A 24159-nucleotide genomic window follows, 5' to 3' on the forward strand; every position below is an offset into this window, starting at 1 on the left:
GGAGTTTAGAGACCAAAGAAAAGGGGAGTAACGGGTGTGGTCAGAGACGGGGCGGACTCTGATGGCTGGGAAAGGTTATTAGTTACTCCTTGGGCCAAAGTAGGGATCTCAGAAAGCCGACACACCCTTATCCCTCTCCGCGTATTCACTGCATTGAGACATTCAAGAGCACACCTAAGAAATAAGAATGGTAGATAACTCCCTATATCAGCCTGTCGCCCCCTGGGGGAAGAGAACCACGACCGGCCTTTTAAGAATCCAAACCTCCCCACGTACCTTGATGCATAATTCATGAACCTGTCGCCTTCCCACCCTCCCACTCCCCCAGAAGTCCCTTCCGGAAGCCCAGGACCGCAGTTCAACTCCTGCCCTTAGCGGAACCCACCTTCACTTCCGCTGTGGCGTCACATCCCTGGCGGGTCCTGCGTCCCTGGGCAGAAGCCACTTCCGCCCCTATTTGTCGTAACGTCCGCCCTGAATACCCTGGAGCGCGAGCCGCGCCGGATGTGCTCTTGCCGCTCCCGGAAGTGACTCGACCTTTGCATTTCCCCCTTTCCCCATTGTGGCCCCCCCTACATAGCTATTTCCCTCCCTCCCCCCTTTTCGTTTCCGGCGCTCCCGCCTTCTCTCAGCCTCGGCTCAACTCCGAGCCAGTGGGGGGAGGGAGGGAGGGAGGGGGCGTGGAGGAATCGGGGTTCTCGGGAGCACTAGCTGCAGCACCACTTCCGGGTGAGTGTTAGGGGAGGGAGGGCGGGAGGGGGCCACCCACTGCCTCGCGCCCCCGCCCTGCGGGTGTCTCGCGCGCGTTCCGTGCGTGTGAGTGTGTGGGTCTGTCTCGCGCCTAAAGTGCGTGCCCGCGCGCTCGCCTCGCGCTCTCCCCCTCCCCTCGCCCCCTCCGGGTCCTCCCACCACACTCGGCTCCCTCCTTTCCCAGCAAACACCGCCCCTCCCGCGCTCTGGCGCCGCCGCAGCCGTCGCCGCCGGGTGAGTCTCGCGCCGCTGCAGCCGGCGCGCGCCGAGCTCTCTGCTCCTCCCCCCTCCCCTTTTCCTTGGGGGGCGGAGAAGGGGGGTCCTCGATGGGACTGTACGTGTGTCCGTCCCGGAACCGGAAGTGGTTGTGGAGGAGCGGGCGATGGGGAGGAATGGGGGGGCTTAGGGGGCGGGTGTCTGTCTGGTGGGTAGCAGAGTTCAGCTCCCTGGAGGGGAAGGAGAGGCGTCCCAAAGAAGGGTATTTGAGGAAAGGGTGGAGGGCGACATCAGGAGAAGGCGCCCAAGGGCTGTCTCAGGGCAGCGAAGGTGTTGGGGTATCAGCCGGGGTCTCCAATAGCTAGACCACTGTGCAGGCTGAGGGAGGTACTTCTTGGCGTAGGGCCTTGGGTAGGCAGGGGCGAAGTCCTCGCAGAAGTGGGGGGGAGGCCAGAGGAAGCGGCTGGGCCTAAACTGGCACTGTGCCTGACACAAGGGCTTGTGCATCCCCCTTAGTCCTCAGCTTTGCTTTCTGAGCCAATCCTCAGGAGGCAGGGACCCTTCTCTTCTTCCAACTCTCTGTTCTCTCACCCCCGACTACCTGCGGCCTTGGGAAACCAAGAAGAACCAGTGTCTGAGCCCAAGTGGAACCCACACACTGGTGATAGAGTTCATCTTAGTTGATGGGAATTGAACTTCTTTGCCTTGTATCCACATAGGGGTGGCACTACACTCCTGTTATTATATCCTTGCATCTTTGGATTGTTGGTTGGGGGTCGGCCTGCCTTCCAGACTGAGTGCTGACAGTCAAAGAATTCCTGAGGTTCTCCAGTTCTCCGGTGGCTGCACCCTTACCGGCCCCTGTAACCCAGACAATTTGTTTACAGAAAGTTCAGGAGCCCTGGAAAGGAGAAGGAATAAGACGACAGGAGGAAGAGAGAGAGAGGGTAAGACAATTGGGGGTTAATGGCTTTTTCGGTATGGGGGGAGAAGGGGTCATAATCAAAGGGACGTTTTGGGGACAATGTGACAGAATCCTTCACATAATAGCAATTGTAATCTTGGTGTTTGCTGTGGGAGAAGCCTCTCATTATCTCTTGAGGATACCCAGGAAATTTTGTGCAAAAAGTTGGCACTGTACCCCATCACCTTCCATTGCCACCAGTCCTCATCAAGATTGAATTGTGAAATGCTTGCATGAAATCACTAAGCAATGTTGCACTGTGCCCAAAGGAGAAATTCATTCTGCTTTAGGGACACATGGGCCCTAGTTGCCAGTATAGTCCTTTTGGCATAGCTTATGAAATTGCTTTCCTCTGTTAGGAACAAGCAGAGCTGACTTTAGAGTGGAGTTTGCATCCTTAATATTGCAGCACAGTGTTTGGAGTGGACCTCTGGAGTGAATAGACTCTGTAACGTGGGGTTATTTGAACTTAATGAGACAGGGTGAAGTTTTGGGGAAAAAAACTTCTATGTGGGTAGTTTGAGGTAAAATGAATAAAACTGTATGGAGTGGACTTCAGAGGTAGGTTCAAAAAGCAAGGCTTGATGGTAGTAGAGTTTTAGGGTGCCTGAAAACGATGATATATATCAACCTCAAAGAATTTGAGTTCAGAACTTAAGAGTCCTAGATGTGGAGTTCCTTTCATGGCTCAGCAGAAATGAATCTTGACTAGTATCCATGAGGACGCTGGTTCAATCTCTGGCTTTGCTCACTGGGTTCAGGATCTGGCATTGCTGTGAGCTGTGGTGTAGGTCCCAGACACAGAATCTGGCATTGCTGTGGCTGTGGTATAGGCCAGCAGCTGCAGCTCCAATTCAACCCCTAGCCTGGGAACCTCCATATGTGGTGGGTGCACCCTGAAAAAGACAAAAAAAAAAAAAAAGAAAAAGTCTTAGGTGTGTTTTCTGAGAACCAGTTCCAGGCTGGTTTATAAAATTTATTCCCCATGGGTTTCTAAGCCAAATTGGTGATTAAAAATGCTAGGTACATATTCCCTCTTCTCCAGCCTTCCCCCCACCCCATATTGCCCAGCTCTCAGTTACAATGGAATGGGCAGGTCAAAGGGAATCACTGTGCTGTTCTTCTTGCAGGATGCAGGATACAGTGGTCTAGTGGTGCCCAGGGTAGAAGGTGCTGGCCCAGATTGCCAGCTTTGTGGGGATTTGGTCTAGTGCTGTGAGTCTGGGTATTGGTGTGATGGGCTTTCCCAGTAGAATTGGGATAAACCTATTCTAAGTTAGTTTGTACTTGGAAGAGTTCATAGTCGGAAGGCCCCAAATCCTTTTGGGATGGCCCTTCTTGAATGCCCTTAGGACCTGAGAAAAAAATGGTCCTCTGTGTTTCTTCACTCCAAGTCCTTAGCTAATATCGCAGGGTTTCTGCAGTTGTTCATTTTGGAAGTTTTTCTCAATAAAGTGTCTGAGCCCCACAAGTCAAGTTCTTTCTGTAGTTGAAATTGAGTTGATTGTTCTTTGCATCTCCCTTTCTTGTTAGTGCTTCTAGTTGGTGATTATGAAGCTGGAGGCTATAGAGCTGATACTTTGGGGTGGTTCCTTTGTAATTATGTGGTCTTTATGTAATTTCCACTGATGGTCACTAATGATCGTCCTCATCACAGGCAGGTATTTCTCTAACTCTCTTCCTTCCAGGAATACTTTGAGCATTTTACTCTTTATTGTGTTGTCCCGATCTCCCCACCGTATGCCTTGTGAATTTGTTTTAAGGGGTTTATACTCCTCCATTCTCTGCCTAAATAGAAACTTAATGGAGTAGTCAATTATTCAGAGTCATCCACTGATGAAGGGCCTAGAACTAGATTCCAGACATCTTGATTCCTTGGTCCATCTTCTACCTACGAAATTTGATGAACATTTCATGATTTTCTAAAGGTTGGTTGTATGAGAGAAGGCTGTTTTCTTGAGAAAAGAAAACCCTGTTTTATTTGAAAAAAATAAAATCATTTAAAAAATGGAGAAAGTGCCAGGAACGAGGTGGTGGTCTTCACCATGTCTTTGAAAACCACATGCTGGAGGCAGGGACGGCTCTGTCCCTGGATGGTGGTAGTGCTGTGGGAGGATGGACAGAGGGACAAAGCTCTGATGGAAGGGTTCAAGTCCTCCTCTGCGTCTGATGGATATCACTTAATATTGTCTTTTTTCTTCACTTCCTCAGTCTTCCAAGATTTCTTTCTTTTTTTTTTTGTCTTTTTGTCTTTTTGCCATTTCTTGGGCCGCTCCCACGGCATATGGAGGTTCCCAGGCTAGGGGTCCAGTCGGAGCTGTAGCCTCCGGCCTACGCCAGAGCCACAGCAACGCGGGATCCGAGCCACATCTGCAACCTACACCACAGCTCACGGCAACGCCGGATCGTTAACCCACTGAGCAAGGGCAGGGATCGAACCCGCAACCTCATGGTTCCTAGTCGAATTCGTTAACCACTGCACCACGACGGGAACTCCCAAGATTTCTTTTGAGATTGGAAAAGCAATATGAAGGTCCTTGAGCCTCTTAAAAGAAAAGTACCATCCAACTTAATTATAGTAAATCTCCTTCCTTTTCTTTTTTTTCTTTCTGTTTTGGCCACCCCACACTGGATCCTTAACCCACTGTGCCCAGGCCAGGGGTCAAACCAGCGTCCTAGTGCTCCCAAGATGCCGTTGATCCCGTTGTGCCACAGTGGGAGCTCCTAAATCTCCTTTCTTATTAATGGAACAGTGGAGGCATCATGCAGTCGTAAAGTTGAAATTAGAGCCCAGATGTTCAGTCTGCCATCATCTTTCTGCCTGCTGTGTTTTTCCTTCTGTTCTGCATTTTGGAGCTGAAATAGAAGCTTTCCTTTTCCTTCTCAGACTAGGGTAAACCAGTTTTGTTTTCATTTTTTTACTTTTTTTTTTTTTTTTTTTTGCTTTTTAGGGCCATTCTCATGGCATGTGGAGGTTCCCAGGCTAGGAGTTGAATCGGAGCTACAGCTGCCGGCCTACAGCCACACAGGATCCGAACCATGTCTGCGACCTACACCACAGCTCATGGACACACCGGATCCTTAACTCACTAAGCGAGGCTAGGGATTGAACCCGCGACCTCATGGTTCCTAGTCGGATTTGTTAACACTGTGCCACAGTGGGAACTCCTCATTTTTTGATTTTTCAGTATATTCGCAGAATCATCGAAACTGGTGCCCTGTGTAGAGATTAGGTTTCCTTCAGAACTATCTTTAATTTTTGGGTTTTCAGAATGTCATGTACCTGCTTGAATGTCAGAATGGTTTGGTGGCAGCTCCTCTGTGAGAGACAGTTGAGCGGAGAAGTGGTAAGGGACAGTTAGCTGGTTTTTGAGGGCTCTGGCACCCAGGCACCTTGTGACACAACCCCAGGGGCACTGTGTACATCATATTCTGGCAGCAACCTTCCTTCTTGGCCTCTGATTGATCTCAGGTCAGGGATACAGAGATATAAGTCATGCTCATCAGAACAGTGTGGAGCCTTTCTCAAAGGTCCTCCTGCAGGCAATTATTGTTGCTTCTAGTTGGGCGAGCAGTGCTCCCCGTGAACCCCCCTTTGGGGCTGACATGTTTATCAGAAGCCCACAGGCATGTTTATCATTTAGTCCTAGGAGCAGTTTTGTGTTCTCATCTTCAGCTTTGTTCTTTTAAGAACCAAAGCAGAGTGAGAGACTGAGTATCTGGGAAAGAGGAGGGGCCTTTTATTCCATTTACCTACTCCACACAGTTTGGCTTTTTAACTCAGACTCCATCATTCTAAAACCAGTTATCTTGGGAGTTTCCACTGTGGCATAGTGGTTTAAGGATCGGGCTTGTCTTTGTGGCATTGCTGGTTTGATTCCCAGCCCAATGCAGTGGGTTAAGGGTACAGTGTTGCCACAGCTGTGGCTCAGACTTGCATACTGGCCAAGGAATGTCCATATGCTATGGGTGCAGCCGAAAAAGAAAAAATAAAATCTGTTATCTTGGTGGCAAACAAGACTTCACTGGATGTGGACAGAGAATATCATCTTTCATTGAAAACTCTACTTTAAAAAAGAAAAAATAAAAAAGAAGTTTGTTGAGTTCCTGTCGTGGCTCAGTGGTAACGAACCCAACTAGTATCCATGAGGATGCGGGTTCAGTCCTTGGCCTCGCTCATTTGGTTAAGGATATGGCATTGCCATGAGCTGTGGTGTAGGTCATAGGCACAGCTCAGATCCCACGGTGCTGTGGCTGTGGTGTAGACCAGCAGCGGTGGTTCCAATTCAACCCCTAGCCTAGGAGCTTCCACATTCCATGGGTGTGGCCCTAAAAAGCAAAAAATAAAATAAAATAAAAAATGTTTGTTGAGAACTTCCTGCGAAGTGTGTGACCCATTCTTGGAAATATTTCAAACTTTGGTTTGTGAATCAAGCCACAGTGTCAGAGAGTCCATACTTGAGTTGGTCTCTTGTAGGACTCCTTTCCTAGATTGCTCTTTGGTCCTGGGTTCAGATCTCTGCTCTGCTATTTACTGTTCGCCTTCGGTTTCCTCATTTGAAAAATTTCTCAATTTCTTCAATTTCCTCATTCGAAAAAACAGGGATTGCAACTAGAACTGTTGTGGGATTAAATGGTGTGATGGTTGGGGTTCCCGCTGTGGTGCAGTGGGTTAACGATCCAGTTTGTCTCTGTGGAGGTGCCGGTTCAATTCCTGGCCTGGCATATCAGCTTAAGGAATCTGGTGTGGCTGCAGCTGTAGTTGCAACTCCAGCTTGGATTCTGTCCCTGGCCTGAGAACTTCCCTGTGTGGGTGTGGCCAAAAAAAGAAAAAAAAAAATGGTACGATGGTTGTAAGGTGCTGAGACCAGTACCTTGAACACAGTAGACATCAATGGTGACGGGGGTGATGTTGTCCATCATGTCACTTGGTCCCCTTTATTAGAACCTACAGGCCACAGTGCACTCAGGAACTGCTGCACCTGAGCCCCTGGTCCCACACTCTGAGTGTGTGTAGTCTTTTGGGGAGGTGTCTTGCTCACAGGAATCCTTTGACACTTTCAGGCTCTCAATTCATCCCTCCTAAAATTTCACATCTGTAGTGTTTACTTCCTTGGCTCTTCAGGGGATAATTTTAATTAGACCCTCCTTTCTTTTACTCTCCAGCCTAATTCTCTGCTCCGCCTCCACCATAGTCCCACTCTTGTCTGTTCCATTGCTCTCAGCTAGAGGTTTAGATGGATGGGGGCTGTGGGTTAACCTTTGAGCCCCTGGCATTGCTTTTAAGATTTGTGTGGGAATTCCCATCTTGGCTCAGCAGTAGCAAACATGGCTAGTATCCATAAGGACACTGGTTCTATCCCTGGCCTCACTCAGTGTTGAGGATCCCGAATGGCTGTGGTGTAGGCCAGCAGCTATAGCTCTGATTCGACCCCTAGCCTGGGAACGTCCATATGCTACAGATGCAGCCCTAAAAAGATTTAAAAAAAAAAAAAAAATTGGGGAGTTCCCATTGTGGCTCAGTGGTGAACGAATTCGAGTAGGAACCATGAGGTGTAGAGCAGCAGCGGTGGTTCCAATTCAACCCCTAGTCTAGGGGTTGAACCCATGAGGTTGCGGGTTCAATCCCTGGCCTTGCTCAGTGGGTTAAGGATCCGGCGTTGCCGTGAGCTGTGGTGTAGGTCGCAGACGTGGCTCAGATCCCACGTTGCTGTGGCTCTGGCATAGGCCGGCAGTTACAGCTCTGATGGGAATCTCCTCCATATGCCACGGGAGCAGCCCAAGAAATGACAAAAAGACAAAAAAAAAATTTGTATGTGTAGTTTACTGTCACTCACTTTATCAAGTATGGAATTGCTTACAGGGTGATGATTCTTGTATTAGAGTCTGGGGGGAAGTTCAGGAAGTGGCCCCTGCCTCCTGAAAATCATAGCAAGATTGGATCTCATTGTTTCTTTTTTTTTTTTGTCTTTTGTCTTTTTTGTTGTTGTTGTTGCTATTTCTTGGGCCGCTCCCACGGCATATGGAGGTTCCCAGGCTAGGGGTTGAATCGGAGCTGTAGCCACCGGCCTACGCCAGAGCCACAGCAACTCGGGATCCGAGCCGCGTCTGCAGCCTACACCACAGCTCACGGCAACGCCGAATCGTTAACCCACTGAGCAAGGGCAGGGACCGAACCCGCAACCTCATGGTTGCGCCACGACGGGAACTCCCTCATTGTTTCTTGATGTCCATTGGCTACAGAAGGCCTGGGGCCCTTCAAAAAGCAGGTTAGAAGGGAAATGCTTAGCACCTGCATTAGGGACTGTCTGGTTTTAGGATGTTTTCTAACTCGGGGAGCAGAATCTGCTTGTGATGGATCCTCAAGCCACTTGTAAACAAGTCGACCCTCACACTTGTTTGTGCGAAGCTCTTGTAACCACAGATTTGGTGCATTCCTCTCCTCGCCTTTGCTACTTTTTGGGAACAAATAGCCTGAAATTTATAGGCTACTTTCCTTTATAGGTTTTACGAAAATGAAGACTGCTATTCAGTAGAGCAAAAGATGTGATGAGAATTCTGGAGAAAGATCAAGAACAGGGCTACATTTAGAGTGAGGTCCTTTTGCTTCACTTCCTTTGGTGAAAAACTTTCCTGGTTTCCTCAGTCACAACTTGAAACCTGGTTTCTGTGCCCAGTCTTCTCTCCAGCTCTTAGTATCTCCTTGTGTCCCCCTCCAGCGTGTCCTCAGAGGGACCTTGGCTGTCAGTCACAGCTTCCTGTGAGTTCTCCTTCTGCATCTGGAGCTTGGTTGCCCTTGGCCCGGAGTGGCAGTGCGGTGTTAACACTAATTCCCACTCTTCCTTGCTTTTCCATCCCAGCAGTCTCCTCCTCCCATATCACCTGCCTTCTGCCAGCCTGGACCTCTCCTGGTCCGGGCTTTTGGGATGCTTCTCTTGACCAACATCCTGTAACTTTTTTGTTTTTGTTTTGTCTTTTTGCCATTTCTTGGGCCGCTCCTGCGGTATATGGAGGTTCCCAGGCTAGGGGTCTAATCGGAGCTGTAGCTGCCAGCCTACGCCAGAGCCACAGCAACGCGGGATCCGAGCCACGTCTGCAGCCTACACCACAGCTCACGGCAACACCGGATCGTTAACCCACTGAGCGAGGGCAGGGACCGAACCCTCAACCTCATGGTTCCTAGTTGGATTCGTTAACCACTGGGCCACGATGGGAACTCCAACAACCTGTAATTAAGCCTTGCTAGGAGAAGGATCGGAGTGTGAAAATGAGCGGTGGCATGCCTGGAGTCCGGACCCATCTGTGACTTGCAACTTGATTCTGAGGGTTTGCTTTTCTTCCTGCTTAGTCCTCCCTCCCAAAGTTTTAAGCTTATGTGTCATCACATACAGAGAAGAACCTTCTGAACTCTTAGAGGCCTTGTGTTTGAGAACTGCAAAGCCGGGATCTGGTGATGTGTGTGTGTTCTGGCCCCCCATTGTCTCTGTTCTAAAACCCTTTAGGTGGCTGCTGCTACTGCTAATGCTAGAACCCTTTTGAAAACTGATAACTGCTAGATTCTCACTGCTCTGTCCAGTGCGCGTCATACCTAGTAAAGCATCGTGGATATTCTTGGGCCTTGGTGGGATCCGTGGGGGTGTGGTCCCCGGAGAGCATCTGGTTCTCCCCAAATACCTTGATTCTGCTTCCCACCAGTTTCATTCTTTAGCTCTCTTGGTTGGACAGTTTGTGTTCTGGCCTGGAACCGTTTCACACTACGTGGAACTCTAGATGTGTCGATTGGTACTCTTCAAGTTTTTTTATTTCAAGGAAGATGGGTTTGGGGGATGAAGGGAGAGGAACAATGATAGGTACCTGGCTGTTTTCAAGCCAATCATTGATTTGCCTTGTGGGATTGTGGACCCATGCCTTCCTCTCTCATGATTTTGATTTCTCTTTGTCAGCAAAAGAAAGTAATATCAATTCTATTTCTGTGGTACAGGAAACATCGTGTGGGCAAATGCGGTGTGTATAGGTTCTTTCACCAGCATCCTGACTGGGGTAGCCTCTGTTGGGTGGAGATACGGTGCCAAGCGGCTCTGCCCAGAGGGACTGATATGCTAGCTCCTGGGGCCTGCCTACCAGTTCCCAGGCATGTGGGTGTGATGCCAGAGAAGAGGCCAGGAGCTTCCTGTCTCCATTGCCGAGCCTGCTCTGGCTTATTGCTGAGTGTCATGTGGTCTGTCTTTCCTTCTTCAGGTAGAATGGAAGAATCTCACTTCAATTCTAACCCGTACTTCTGGCCTTCTATCCCCACAGTCTCAGGACAGGTAGGTGGTGTTTGGGTCTTGGCTCCTGCTCCGTGGTGTACTTTTGTCATCTCCGAGTAGCAAGTTCTGTTACTGTGGACACTGGAAGCAAGATGACTCCTGATCTGTTTCTCCAGGCCCCCCATTGCTGAGAGTAGCTAGGGTTTCCATTTGGCCTCTCTCTGGAAGCGCAGAGACAGTAACTGCCCGCCTTTTGCTCTCCCCCGAGGACGAGGACGGCCGGCGCGGGGTGCTGAGGGAGCAGACAGCCCCCGACCCTCCCTCAGAGGCCGCGTCCCCCTCCGTTTTCTTGCAGATCGAGAACACGATGTTCATCAACAAGATGAAGGATCAGCTGTTGCCGGAGAAGGGCTGTGGGCTGGCTCCACCCCACTACCCCACCTTGCTGACAGTGCCTGCCTCGGTGTCCCTGCCCTCGGGCATCAGTATGGACACCGAGTCCAAGTCAGACCAGCTGACCCCACATAGCCAGGCGTCCGTTACCCAGAATATCACGGTGGTCCCCGTGCCGTCCACAGGACTGATGACCGCTGGTGAGCACCTCTGCTCTTCTCCAATCTGAGGTGTTGATCTTCCACGATCAGTACCCCAGGCTGGAGGGTGCCACGGACATGGGGAGTGGGATGTGTGTTTGATTACTCAGATGTGTACTAAGTGCCTACTGTGTGCCCAGCAATGCGCTAGGCATTGTGGGGGTACAAAGAAGTAGAAGATGCGGTCCCTGCCTTTGAGGAGGTGACATTCTTTCCTTCTCTGAATCAAGGAGTCTCCTGTTCTCAGAGGTGGAGAAGAGAAGGGAGTCAATCAAGGGGTAAATCTCACTGTTACTGGGGGTGGCGTGGGGACAGGGGTTAGGAGACCATTGTTATGTACAGGGTTTGGGGTTTCCTATATACTCTGGGTCGGGGTGGGGGGTGGTGGTGAGGGGTTAACTAGACAATGATCTGGGGGGAGTTAAATAGGATTAGGATCAGGACTGGACCGCGTGACACCATCTCCTTTTTCTCCCCATCCTAGGTCCTGGTTTGGTAATCACGTCCCCCTCAGGCTCCCTTGTGACCACAGCCTCGTCAGCTCAGACCTTCCCCATTTCGGCTCCCATGATTGTCTCAGCTCTCCCCCCGGGCTCGCAAGCCCTACAGGTGGTCCCCGACCTCTCTAAGAAGGTAGCATCGACCCTAACCGAGGAAGGCGGCGGCGGCGGCGGTGGCGGAGGTGGCACTGTGGCCACTAAGCCCCCCCGGGGCCGAAAGAAGAAGCGGATGCTGGAATCGGGGCTGCCTGAGATGAACGACCCTTACGTGCTCTCCCCCGAGGATGATGACGACCATCAGAAAGACGGCAAGACCTACAGGTAGGAGTCAGCGCACGGCAGGAAGGGGTGCGCCTCTGAGCGTCCCTGCCCCCTCGGGCTCTGCGCCCCAGCAGCTTCCACCGCAGATCCACATGCATGTCAGTTGTCCATGGAGGGGTAGGAAGGAGACGCTTCTGGCCCTTTTCTGGTGCCTCTTCCCCACGAGGCAGACCCGTTTCACCCTCTCCTTTCTGGGGGTCATCAGCACGGACCTATCTTGGGTGACATATTGGAATTTCTTTCTTGTAATGAAGCTCTAGACTGGGTTTGAGACTCTTGTCTCCAGCTCCTTTTTGCTTTCTACATTTTCCATTCCTATTTCTCCAAGAAACCTCTCTGGTAAGCCCCTAACCCTGACCTGTGTGCCATCCACCGGTTCTTGGGCCGTATTTGAGCATCGAGCCTGCCTGACCCTGCATGGTTGGGGTGACGGGAGGGGTCCTTGTAAAAAGGTGGAATGAAGAGAATACCCGCCCTTCCGCCCTGTGGATTATATGCTTGTGAGATGGCTGTTTGCTGACTTTCTCATTCATGGAAGTTCTTTCGATCCTCCACTTCCTTTAAGTTGCCCATTGCCGAAAAGCATTATATGCACATCTGCATGTGGTTCTATACGAAAGTCATCACGTATCTAAATGCCCTGTCCTTTGAAAGCTGGAAACCTTTTAATCTCTTTGAGAACCCTCAAGGGCCCTAGTGGGTTTGGGGAGTTTGGTCCCAGTGTACAGAGTGGAATAACCACTGCCACAGCTTTGACGCAGACAGGGGCAGATGTGCATGGCTGGGAGACTGGGTCTGTCCTTAGTGTACCGAGATGGGCAATGTTGTTCCCATTTTAGGAGCGAAGGGAACTGCGGCACAGGAAATGGACAGAGCCTTGGGCTCATGGATTCAGTTCCCGGCTCCACCACGAACTTGCTGTGTGACCCTGGGCAAGTCCTTTTCCCCTCTCTGGGCCTCAGTTTCCTCATCTGTAAAATGGGGAGAATTCTGTTTATGCCTCCCAGTCGTCGGGAGTATATATAAGATAAGATTGGAAATGTTGTGAGCTTCAAAAGAGAGAAGAGATGGTCATCATTTAGCATTTATTTTTACATGTTGTACACATCTACCATGGAGAGGACAGGGTGTGTAAATCCCTCTCTGTCAGTGAAAATGAGGGGAGTGTTGCTATGCAGAAAGTATTGAGTTCCAGAATTCCAGCTCATGATCTGAAAGTTCACTACAGCTTTGTTATTATAGGTGTACGCCACTTTATACAATAAAAGGGTTCCTGACAAATGTTTACATCATGTCATGTTATAAAGGTACCTGACAAGTTTGCTTCATTTAAAGGCATTGTTTTATAACATCATTTTATAAAGTGAAATCCCCTTTTAAATTTAGTCTGTAAAATTTAAATTTTTATGTTTTGCTTCAAGTGAGGTCATTGTGACGTGGAGATGCACCTGTACAAAATCGGTTGCTGTGGGGCTAGTGGGCGGGTTGCCTGCCCCTCTGCGTGGCCATTCACAGGGATCACAGTCCTCTGATTCTGCCAAGATTTCTCTGTTTTTGGACCCCCAGTAAGGCTGTTTCGGGACTTTCCAAACTGTGCAGGTGGAAAGAAATGTGACTATACAGTCGGAAGGCAGCCATGAGAGGATTTCCCACACCCTTAATATTTTTGGAATTCTTGACCAGCCACACCTCCAGGTGACCAAAGAGAACTCTGAATTGAAGGGGGACTAATTATGTTATAGGTTAAACAGAATTTCTTCAGGAGCTCAGAACGCTGAAGGTCCAAAGGCCTCTTTTTAATCATGAAGAATCCCTATTTCCATGCATGTGTGGGTCAACCACGTCCATTCCTGTGGTCAGAGGCATTTGACTGGTTTGGGGGGAATTGGGTTCTGTTTCTTGGGACAATACAATACTTATTTCTAGCTCTTCGTTCCCATCTAAAAATGGGAAGATCAATCATGGCCCTCATCTATCTTGTGCAAATGTTTTGAGGGAAAATTGGAGTATACGGAAGTGTTTTTGAACATCTTAGGGAAAAAAAGCATTGATAATTCATAGCAGTTACTGTAACTGAGGCCACCACATCTCGTGCCTCCAAGGGGGCACCCTTGTCATGTTGGGTGTGAATGGTGTCCCCCGGAGCTGTGCTCCCAGTGACAACGAACAGTGGTGTTTGTATCCCCGGCCACTGCCCACTTCCACAGCTCTCCTAAATGGGATTTCTCCCCCACCACCTGACACCTTGCTTAGACTTGTGCTTATTTGACTTCATAGAATTTCAGAGTTGGAGATACTTTAAGGGGAGTTCCCGTTGTGGCTCAGCGGGTTAAGAACCCGACCTTGTCTCTGAGGATGTAGATTCGATTCCTGGCCTTCTTCACTGTGTTAAGGATTCTGCACTGCCACAAGAGGCAGTGTAGGTTGCAGCTGCAGCTGTAATTCAACCCCAGGCCCAGGAATTTCCATATGCAGCCATTTAAAAAAACAAAAAACAAAAAACTTTAATGGTCACCTAAGCCTCTCTGTAGTTGTAGTGTCTAGAGGTTTCTGGTGGATGATGGGATGGTCTGGCTTCTTCCTGAAATACTCTCTAGTGTGAAGAGTCTTAAGTTAGGTAAGAATGAATCACTGTTTGCCCTTTGGCAAATTACTGCACCCTTCTGAGTCTTTGCATTCCTTTCTGTAAAACAGGGACAGTACTTGCCAGGTTGTTGGAAAGAGTGGGAACAATGTGTTTAAGGGGCCTAATTTGGAGCCCGGCAATATCAGGCACAATGGCACAACTGGCACAATGACAAATGGCAACTATTACTGCCCTTATTATATTGCTGTTATTATCATCATCCTTATTATACTCACACTTTTAGACACTGCTCATTTGGTTGCCAGTCCATTGGTGAATTTAAGTTTTGCAGTAGAAAACTTCTCTAGTTGAAAACTTTGATGAAGAGGGTTATTTTCTCTTTAATAATTGATTTCAGATTAAGGGTGCGGTTATGTGTTCAGCATTCACACGCAAACTAATGAGGTTTTGTTTGCATTAAAATGAACCTGTCATTACACCTGTCTGAGAAGGGGAATTATTTTGTAACTTTAGTGCAGTTCCCCTCCAAGTGACAGTGTGTCTAGTTTCTAAGGTTAGCCTTGGTGAAATCTATCGTAGTGTGAGCCCTTCCAGCACCAGTGCTGCTGGCTTTAAAGCACTTTTATTATTCAAGAACGCTTGGCTCATTGTTGGCTGTCCTGGGTGTTTGCTGGCCCTTTGGAGAGGCGGCAGATACTTATCTCTCCATTTTACAGACCAGAAAATCGAGGTCTAGATTGATGAGCAAGCCTGTAACTGAACCCTGAGTAGAACCCAGGTGTCCAGTCTTCCACTGGCTGTGCTCTCTGGACCCTGCTAACTATAAACAGAATGTCCCCCTCCCGTACAATGGTTGGGCATCCAGACAACAACCAGGGATTGATAAACTGGTCATTGGATTTCCTTCAGAGTTATCAAGTGACAAGAGAACTAGAAATTGGCCTTAACAACTGGAATTTTGGAGTTGCTGTTGTGGCTCAGTGGTGACGAACCCAACTAGTATCCATAAGGATGCGGGCTCAATCCCTGGCCTCACTTAGTGGGTTAAGGATCAAGCGTTGGCGTGAGCTGTGGTGTAGGTCACAGATGCAGCTCAGATCTGGCATTGCTGCGGCTGTGACATAGGCCAGCAGCTACAGCTCCAATTCAATCCCTAGCCTGGGAACTTCCATTTGTGGTGGGTGCAGCTCTAAAAAAAAAGGGGGGGGGATTTTAATGGAAGCATTAATACAGGGCCTATACCCCTAACAGTAGTCCCTTCTCCGAGGAGCTCAGAGTTCTTTTTAGTCTGCATCTTGGTTATTCTCTAAACATTCTCCTGGGATCAGAGAGAAACAGAAATCACCCTTCACCCTCCCACGTCCTCTTAACAGAGATAAGTCAGAGAGGACCCAGAGAAGAGGGGCTTGCCCTGCTTGCCTGGCTGCCTTTAGGCTGTGGCCCTTTCTGCCAACCCACACTGTGTGCTGGTGAGTTGTTTAGGAATGATAGGTTTCGGCCCAGTCATGTCTGAATGGTTGTGGCCTACCTTGCCCACAGGCCGCCTTCTTTGATATTGTCAGGCAGTATCAGCAAGAGGAAGGACTGCCAGCTCAGGTGATGAGTGAAAGTACTTTCAGATGCTACTGATGACAGCAGGAAGTGCTGACATTGGCTCCACCTGCTAGGAAAGAGGACCGGTTAGAGGGAGGCTCAGCATGTCACCAGTCTTTTTCTCCTAAATATCTGAGCGTTACTACCCACTGCAGCAGTTACCTTAGCTCATTGCAGAGGTAGTTCTCACTTGATTGCTAAGGAGCTGGGGGCGGGGTGGGGGGTGGAACATCAGATGCAGGGTGGAGACCTGACCTGTATAGTTTGGGCAAGGCCCCTCCAAATAGCTCCGATACTTCTCCACCCATGCCTCTAGGAATCACTGGCCACAAGCAAATAGGGGAATATCTGAGGGAAGACAGTTATCTGGGGGATCTCGTCAGTTTGTCCCCACTGCCATCTCGGGAGCCTTGGGGACTGCCCGAAGGATGTGCTTTTATCCATGGGAAACTGGGGAAAGTCGTTCTTTAATAGTCTGAGATCAAGTTATCAGCAGAAGGAAAACGGAAGTTAGTGGATACTCCTGACCCAGTGAGAGCCTGTAGTGAGGTGTTCCTGTCTCACCTGGTTGAACGCTGGTTTTGGTGCACACTGAGGGGGGCCAGGCATTCAGCAAACACTTATTTAATGCTTGTGTTGTGCCCGGGCAGTGTTAGGAGCAGAGGCTGTAAAGATAGATAAAATGGAGCTCCTCCTTGCAGTGTCGCGGGAGTAGGAGAGATCAGAGAGGTGGGCGTCTTTGGACGTGGGGGGGGGGGGCTCAGCACCGCCCCTCAGCCGGCGGGGTCCTAACCGCTGCCCTCCCTTGGCCCAGGTGCCGGATGTGCTCCCTGACCTTCTTCTCGAAGTCGGAGATGCAGATCCACTCCAAGTCACACACCGAGACCAAGCCCCACAAGTGCCCACATTGTTCCAAGACCTTCGCCAACAGCTCCTACCTGGCCCAGCACATCCGTATCCACTCGGGGGCCAAGCCCTACAGTTGTAACTTCTGTGAGAAATCCTTCCGCCAGCTCTCTCACCTCCAGCAGCACACCCGGTAAGGCTGCTCTCGCGTTCGCCCTGCTCCCTGCCGTGAACCCCTCACAGCCCCAAGGCCAGGTGGCCAGCATCTCCTTTTCTCTCCACATGTTTTCATTTCTCGACTTTGCCTGCAGAGAGCCTCAGCTCTCTCAATTGCTGTCTGTGAAAACTGAACTCTGTACCCCTGGGGGGGGCCTGGAAATTGGGGCTTTCCAGTCCCAAAGTCTGGAATGATTTGTGCGGTCTCTCTTTGTGTCTGTGTTTGGAACTCTTCTGCAGAGCAGGCCCTGCTTTTACTATATGCTTCTGTTCAGAGCCAAGGTGTGCATTCAACCTCAGGCCCATGGGGAACAGGCGGTATTGGTCTTTGTTCAGATTGCTATTTGGAAGCAGGGTGTCTGTGGTGAGTGTGTAAACCTTAGCACAAAGCAGAGGGCTGACGAGACTGAAATCCTGAAGGTTACAGGAGCCAGGGCTGCAGCTCTTCATCATCTCACTGCCATCCTAGCCACCGACTTAAGATCCGCAGCAACGTAGATGTGGGTGTCCTCTTCACTAGCCTCCCCAGGCCGGAGTGTGTTTGGGGGGGAGGGAGGCGTGGTGCTCTCATCCGTCAAGCAACATCATTTCACCCAGCGGAGAGCTGAGCCCGTGGTGTCGAACTGCTCCCTCCTCCCCCTTCCCTCCTCTCCTCTCCGGCAGGATCCACTCCAAGATGCACACGGAGACCATCAAGCCCCACAAGTGCCCGCACTGCTCCAAGACCTTCGCCAACACCTCCTACCTGGCCCAGCACCTCCGTATCCACTCGGGGGCCAAGCCCTACAACTGTTCCTACTGCCAGAAGGCCTTCCGCCAGCTCTCCCACCTCCAGCAGCACACACGGTAAGGGAGAGTGGCGGGCTCCTGTCCCGCCCCGCTGGCATGCCCTCCCCACCCCCGCCCCGGACACACACAGCAGCCCGCATGCGGGGGGCGGGGGAGAGACCCGGCTGGAGGAGAGCACAGCTGGCATCTGGGAGGAAGACCAAGCCGCACCGGAGCCAACAAGTGGATGCTCAGGGAGAGCCTTTCCAGGCAGAAGCAGCACCGAGGAGATGCAGTGACTGTGGGGCACTCCCTGACCGGCGGGAGGAGGCGACTTCCCCGGAGCAGAGACCACGTTTCCTATGCTCGTTTTCCTCCCCGGAAACACCCGTGCACGCATCTTGCAAGATTTTCTCCTTGATGCCAAAGCAGGGCCGTGTGCTTGGAGAAGACCATCCCTCTAGCCCTTGGGGCACCGATGAGGAACAGAAGACAAAATTAGACTTCGACTGGGTACCAGGCCCGTGACACCAACAGCAGCAAGCAAGGCTCCAAGGGAGGCCGGGAGTAGGGAACAGAACAAGACAGATCCTCAAGGTTCGCAAAGACCCAACAAGTGAAACGAAGACGCTTATACGCCATAAGGATGCTCACCGTTTGCCCCGGGAATCTGGAGTGACTCGGAGGAGGTGAGCCTGCCATCTGGAAGAGCTGATGGATCTCAAGCGGAGCTGGAGTCCAGACTCTTGCTGGCCATCGGCCTCCTCTCCCAGCAGCTACTGGAGGAGGTGCTCCCCCTCAAAGCAGTCTGACAGCGTGCTTTGCGAAGAGGAGGAATTGGGCTTTCCTTGTGAGGAGACGTGTCCTGTGAGGTTTTCAGGATTTTGTACCTCCGGGGGACTTGAAAAGCACCCGGCCACAGAGGTGGTTCTGAAGTCCCTGCAGAGGAGCAGGGGTCACGTACCCTCCCGTCCTAGGCTCATCTCCGCAGAGGGCCCTGTAGTGTCTGGAAAGAGGTGGCATTCGTATCAAAGTAGGCATTTCCTGCCATGAGGGGGCTGGACTGGGAAAAGCCCCAAGGAGCTTCCACAAGTAGTGCTCTCACTGCTGCTCTTCACAGTTCCCATAACTGCTTGTCTCTGATACCAGAACTTTCGCTGGAAACGGCACTAAGGCTGAGGGGCTGGTTTCTGGCTGTGTGTTGGGGGCCGGGGGAGCAGTGCTCTGTGTTTCTTTCTCCTCACCGCTGTGTTCACCTCACCTTCTGAACCTTCCTGAGGGACGGTTGCGGTCCTCGCCGCCTTGGCCGGCCAGCCCGCAGCCCGCCCCCAGCACAGAGGAGCCCGGCTGGAGCGGAGCGATGCCCGCAGCAGCAGCAGCAGCAGCAGCAGCAGCGAGCGGAGGTCAGGACTGCTGGCCTGATCCGACTGACCGACCCAGAGGAGCTGAGCTGGTGCCCCTGGGAGACCCCCCCGGGCTCCCAGAGGAGGCCTGCTGAGGTACTGTTCCCCGGGCAGCTCTGCTCACGTCCTTTCCCTCTCTTCTCTCGACCCGTGCAGAATCCACACCGGCGATAGACCGTACAAATGTGCACACCCAGGCTGCGAGAAAGCCTTCACCCAGCTCTCTAACTTGCAGGTAAGTGCTCTGCCCTCCACCCGAGGCCTTGAGTCTAAGACTTGGGGTCGCAGTGCCATGTGCCTAGGTCAGTGGTTCTCAAACTCTTTCCAGATCCTTTACACTCTTTTTTTTTTTTTTGTCTTTTTTGACATTTCTTGGGCCGCACCCGTGGCATATGGAGGTTCCCAGGCTAGGGGTCTAATTGGAGCTACAGCTGCCGGCCTACACCAGAGCCACAGAAATGCCAGATCTGAGCTGTGTCTGTGACCTACGCCACAGCTCATGGCAACGCCGGATCGTTAACCCACTGAGCAAGGCCAGGGATCGAACCTGCAACCTCATGGTTCCTAGTCAGATTCCTTAGCCACTGAGCTGTGGCAGGAACTCCAGACCCTTTACACTCTTAACAGTCAGTGGGGAACCCAAAGAGCTTTTGTTGATGTGGGTAATACCTAATTATGTAGACATGAAGAAACTGAAAAACTTGAAAAATATTTATTAATGTGTGTAAAAATAATAAACCCCAGAGTTACTGTGTGACTCAACAGGTTAAGAACCTGATGTAGCATCTGTGAGGATGTGGGTTGCATCCCTGGTCTGGCTCAGTGGATTAAGGACCCAACTATGCCATGTGCTGCAGTGTAGGTCACAGACAGCTCGGATCCTGTGTGGCTGTGGTGTAGGCCGACAGCTGTAGCTTCAATCCGACCCTTTGTGGGGCATGGGGTTAAGAATCTGGTGTTGCTACAGGTTGCTGCTGTGGTGCAGGTTTGATCCCTTGCCCAAGAACTTTCACATGCTGTGGGCACAGCCAAAAAAAAACCTCATTTGGGAGTTCCATTGTGGTTCAGCGGTAGCAAATTGGACTAGTATCCATGAGGATGCGGGTTTGGTCCCTGACTTCACTCAGTGGGTTCAGGATCTAGCATTGCCATGAGCTGTGGTGTAGGGCGCAGACTCGGCTTGAATCTGGCATTGCTGTGGCTGTGCTGTATGCCGGTGGCTACAGCTCCGATTCAATCCCTAGCCTAGGAAGTTCCATGTGCTGCATGTACGGCCCTAAAAAGACCAAAAAGAAAAACCAAAAAAAACCCATTGCATGTTAACATAAATAACATAACTCTAAATCCCCACCCCGCCCCACCCCCCCAAAAAAGTTAGAAGAATGGCTTTGCTTTACATTCATGCAAGTTTCTTTAATGTCTGGCTGACTTTAGAAAGGTGGCAGGATTCTCATATCTGCCGCATTCAGTCTTTGTGATACCACACATCTTGCGATCTCTGTACAACCGTGAAAGAATGAGAGTGAATGGTGTCTTATTATCATTATTTTGAAAGTAGTTTTGACCCCGTGGGCCCCCTGAAAAGGTCTTGGTGTTCCCTGGCAGCTCCCATGCTTCGTTTTTGAGAACTGCTGACCAGTGGGACCAGGCACGGCCACCGTTGTAACATTTGGGATCCTGGTGTGCGCTGCATGGAGTATGATGCTTCTTCCCCTGCCAGTAGCTCCTGAAGTTTTGCTTGATGCAGTTGTGTCTTCAGATGGAAAGAGAACTAGGAGGCCTGGCACCTAGCTCAGGGTTCTCTGTGAAGGTCAAGGAGCCAGGAGGTCAGTGTTCAGCACATTCATCCTGGTTTCTCCCAATTTTCTCAGTCCCACAGGCGGCAGCACAACAAAGATAAACCCTTCAAGTGCCACAACTGTCACCGGGCGTACACAGACGCAGCCTCGCTGGAGGTGCACCTGTCTACGCACACAGTGAAGCATGCCAAGGTGTACACCTGCACCATCTGCAGCCGGGCGTACACGTCGGTGAGTGCTTGGAGCCCTCCCTCCCCTGCCCCAATGAGCTGCTGCACCCGTCTTTCTGAGAAGGAGCTGCTGCAGGGAGCACGCCATCCCCCTGCGCCCCGTGCTCCCGCTTGCCAGAGTCACTAAAGGAAATGGAAATAGACCCAGAGCTGAAGCGTTCAGGGTATGCCTGGTGCCTTGAGCCCAAAGAGGTTGCTAAGCAGTGGTTTTGCATTTTACTTAGACAAAGGGCAGAGGGAAGTATCTTGGCCTTGTGGGAGAAGTGAGGTTTCAGTTAGATGTTTTTCGTTAGACTCCAGAAAAAGGTGTTCCATTCAGAGATCTTTGAGAGGATGACAGCTTCCCCAGTGCCAGCTGAATACCCACGGTGACTCTAAAGGTCCCCTCTCTTGTCCACCTGAGAGTGAGCGCTCAAGTGTCTCCAGAATACCTGTGTAGAAGTGAGGTTCTGTTCAGAGCAGAGTAAGAGCCCAGGGCCCTGGTTATAGGTACCTCTTCCTTTCTCTTTCTTCCCTCAACCACTCCTTTTCTGTCTCCCTTAGGAAACGTACCTGATGAAACACATGCGCAAACACAACCCTCCTGATCTCCAGCAGCAGGTGCAGGCAGCGGCAGCGGCAGCAGCTGTGGCCCAGGCCCAAGCTCAGGCCCAAGCTCAAGCCCAAGCCCAAGCTCAAGCCCAAGCCCAGGCCCAGGCCCAGGCCTCCCAGGCATCGCAGCAGCCGCAACAGCAGCAGCAATCACACTTCCAGTCCCCTGGGGCAGCCCCCCAGGGTGGGGGTGGCGGGGACAGCAACCCCAACCCTCCACCCCAGTGTTCCTTTGACCTGACCCCCTATAAGACGGCAGAGCATCATAAGGACATCTGCCTCACTGTCACCACCAGCACCATCCAGGTGGAGCACCTGGCCAGCTCGTAGAGACCTGTGCTGCCGTCCCCTGGGAAGAGGGGAAGAAGTTCTGGTCCCTTCTTTCTCCAGCTCCTCTTGGTGGGAAAAGTCCTCTTCTTCCTTGACAGGCCACGGCTCCATCTTCTTGGGCCTCAGGCCCAGCCTTCCTTCCCAGGATGCTCTCCTTATTCTCAACTCCTCTTCAACAGGAACGTCAGCCCTCCTGATCGGCAGAGGAGTACTGAGCTGGTGGCGTAATCCAGCAGCCTCCCTGCCTAAGCATAGCTTTTAAAATTGGGGGTTGGTGCTCAGGGGAGGGGTTTGCTATGACCTCATAGAGACTTTTCCAGAGTGGGCACTTACTCTCTCCTCACCCTCATAATCCTCCAAGCTTGGGCTGATAGAGGACTAGAGGCTGGCCCTCCTGGATGTCAGAGAGGAGGGAGCCCTAAATGCAGCCAGCTTCCTGTTCTAGTCTTGGCTGCGAAAGAACAGAGGTTTCTCACATACCCCTATCCCTGGGAGCCGTTTTCCCCTCATGGTCTCGCTTCACTTCCTACCTAGTGCTGGAAGGAGATCTGGAGGGGGGTCGGACCCCCTTTATTTGTAAAGGGGCAAGGGCTGAGATGTGGTCCCCAAGGGGCCAGAGATCCCCAAAGTGGTCGAGGGTGGCTTAGAAGTGTGAGTTATGCGTCTCCTTGGAGCTTCTCCCCTTCTCTGCCAGCCGGGGCTCAGTGCTCAGTCTCCCTGTCCCCCAACCTAAGCAGCTGTGGGTGCTGTGAGTTCTTTATAAAACCCCACAAGGAGGGGGCTGCAGAGAAGGGAGAGTGAAGGGCAAATGCAAGGACTGGACTTAGCTCCCTAGGTGCCACGGTCAGTTGCTGGACATGGATTTATATATAAATATATATATATATAAATATATATATACCCACTCATCACGGCCATCTTTGTTGTAACCATTTCTGTGTTTATAAATGCATTATCTCTGAGAATTTTCATATTTGATGTTTTGTTTATTTTTGTCCCTTTTTTTTCCCTCCACCCTGTCTTCTGGCCAACAGCATTTTTATTTCCTTTTGTCTTTTTTTTTTTCTTTTTTTAATCATGGCAGATTTCAGAGAAAAGAGAAAATGAAAAAAAAAATCAGGAAACCAGTTGTTATAAAGGAATTTAAAATGAAGAAAAAAAGAAAATCTTATGTACAAAACCAAGGGGTGTTTTTAGAACCTTGTGTAGAAATAAATTCGTGTAAAAGGATCAGAGGCAGTGGAGCTACTGATGTGAGTGAGCACGGGAAACAGCTGTTTGGGGAGAGATTCAAGGCTGGTACTGAGGATATGCATTAAGAGTGTGCAGATGTGCAGAACGAATGCTGTGTGTTGGGGCTGTGTGCATATCCCCAGCCATGGAAGGGTACAGCTTCCATATTTCTGCAGTGAAAGCTTGGTTTATGAAGGTTTCTACACACACATCCTGTCGTGAGGACTGTGTTGGCCTAAGAATGTGAGAACAGGGTCTCGGGCACGTGTCACCGTCAAGACGGCCACAAAACTCCGTAACAAAGAAATGGAAGCACAGCCTCCTGGAAGGAACTGCACTCCTGCCAGAGCATCCCTGGGCTCAGTGCTGCTTCCACTTGGCACGTCCTGTGGCACCTAAACCTAGAGGTTTCCAGTGGTGGAGGTCATAACCTGGATTGAAGGACACCGCACAGTTGTAGTGCTGAGGAATAGAGTGTGGTCGGGAACCTGGACTTCAGCCCTGATCTCCCAGCAACCAGTGTTGGCCAAGATGCTTCTGCAGCTGTTAAATGAAGGGATTGGGCTAGATCACCTCCAAGATTCCTTTTTTGAGAATTAAAAATCTTTAAGCACTGAGAAAGTTGTGGCAAAGTTCCCGCATCTGACAATGTGGCTATCCTCTGTGGGACTGCCGGGCTTCTGTGCTCATTACCTGGCTGCATGCGGGTAGGCAATGAAATAATACCTCTTAATTCAGGGCCTGGGCTCTTGTGTGGGCATCCAAGATGGTCCCACTCTGTGGTGACACTAATGAATGTATCACAAGTGACCAAACATGCAGTGTTAGCTTCCTGAATATTTACTGCTTTTAACCCTTGTTCTCACCAACAGTCAAATTGGCACTGATAGCCCTAACTTCATCACAGGTATTACAAACAATCTCCTCTTTTTAAGGTTACACTCACACTCAGAGTAACAACCAATGAGGT

General features: G+C 50.7%; 1 protein-coding gene across 12 annotated transcripts; it reads left to right on the forward strand.

Annotated features, from left to right (window-relative positions):
• Positions 1 to 547: 547 nt before the first annotated feature.
• ZNF384 (zinc finger protein 384) lies at positions 548 to 22927 on the forward strand. 12 transcript variants are annotated; one of them, XM_047787698.1, is made up of 13 exons: positions 548 to 729; positions 935 to 984; positions 1854 to 1913; positions 10169 to 10239; positions 10535 to 10772; positions 11003 to 11050; positions 11257 to 11593; positions 12433 to 12525; positions 16588 to 16812; positions 17499 to 17681; positions 19163 to 19241; positions 20878 to 21036; positions 21579 to 22927. In XM_047787698.1, exons 4-13 carry the CDS (start codon positions 10174 to 10176, stop codon positions 21954 to 21956), a joined length of 1806 nt encoding a protein of 601 aa, XP_047643654.1. In that variant the 5' UTR covers positions 548 to 729; positions 935 to 984; positions 1854 to 1913; positions 10169 to 10173; the 3' UTR covers positions 21957 to 22927. The 12 variants fall into 12 exon arrangements, with proteins under 12 accessions (XP_047643654.1, XP_047643655.1, XP_047643653.1 ...); XM_047787699.1 differs by lacking the exon at positions 935 to 984; XM_047787697.1 differs by lacking the exon at positions 548 to 729 and having other exon boundaries at positions 751 to 984.
• The last annotated feature ends 1232 nt before the right edge of the window (positions 22928 to 24159 follow it).

This window comes from Phacochoerus africanus, chromosome 7 (assembly GCF_016906955.1).
Source record: "Phacochoerus africanus isolate WHEZ1 chromosome 7, ROS_Pafr_v1, whole genome shotgun sequence".
Taxonomy (NCBI): domain Eukaryota; kingdom Metazoa; phylum Chordata; class Mammalia; order Artiodactyla; family Suidae; genus Phacochoerus; species Phacochoerus africanus.

Bases quoted from the DNA above. Each gene is read 5' to 3' on its own strand.
- ZNF384 (XM_047787698.1), top strand. From the start codon at position 10,174: ATGGAAGAATCTCACTTCAATTCTAACCCGTACTTCTGGCCTTCTATC. The intron at 10,240-10,534 runs GTAGGTGGTGTT...GTTTTCTTGCAG, and splicing joins TCCCCACAGTCTCAGGACAG to ATCGAGAACACGATGTTCAT. The intron at 17,682-19,162 runs GTAAGGGAGAGT...CGACCCGTGCAG, and splicing joins CACCTCCAGCAGCACACACG to AATCCACACCGGCGATAGAC.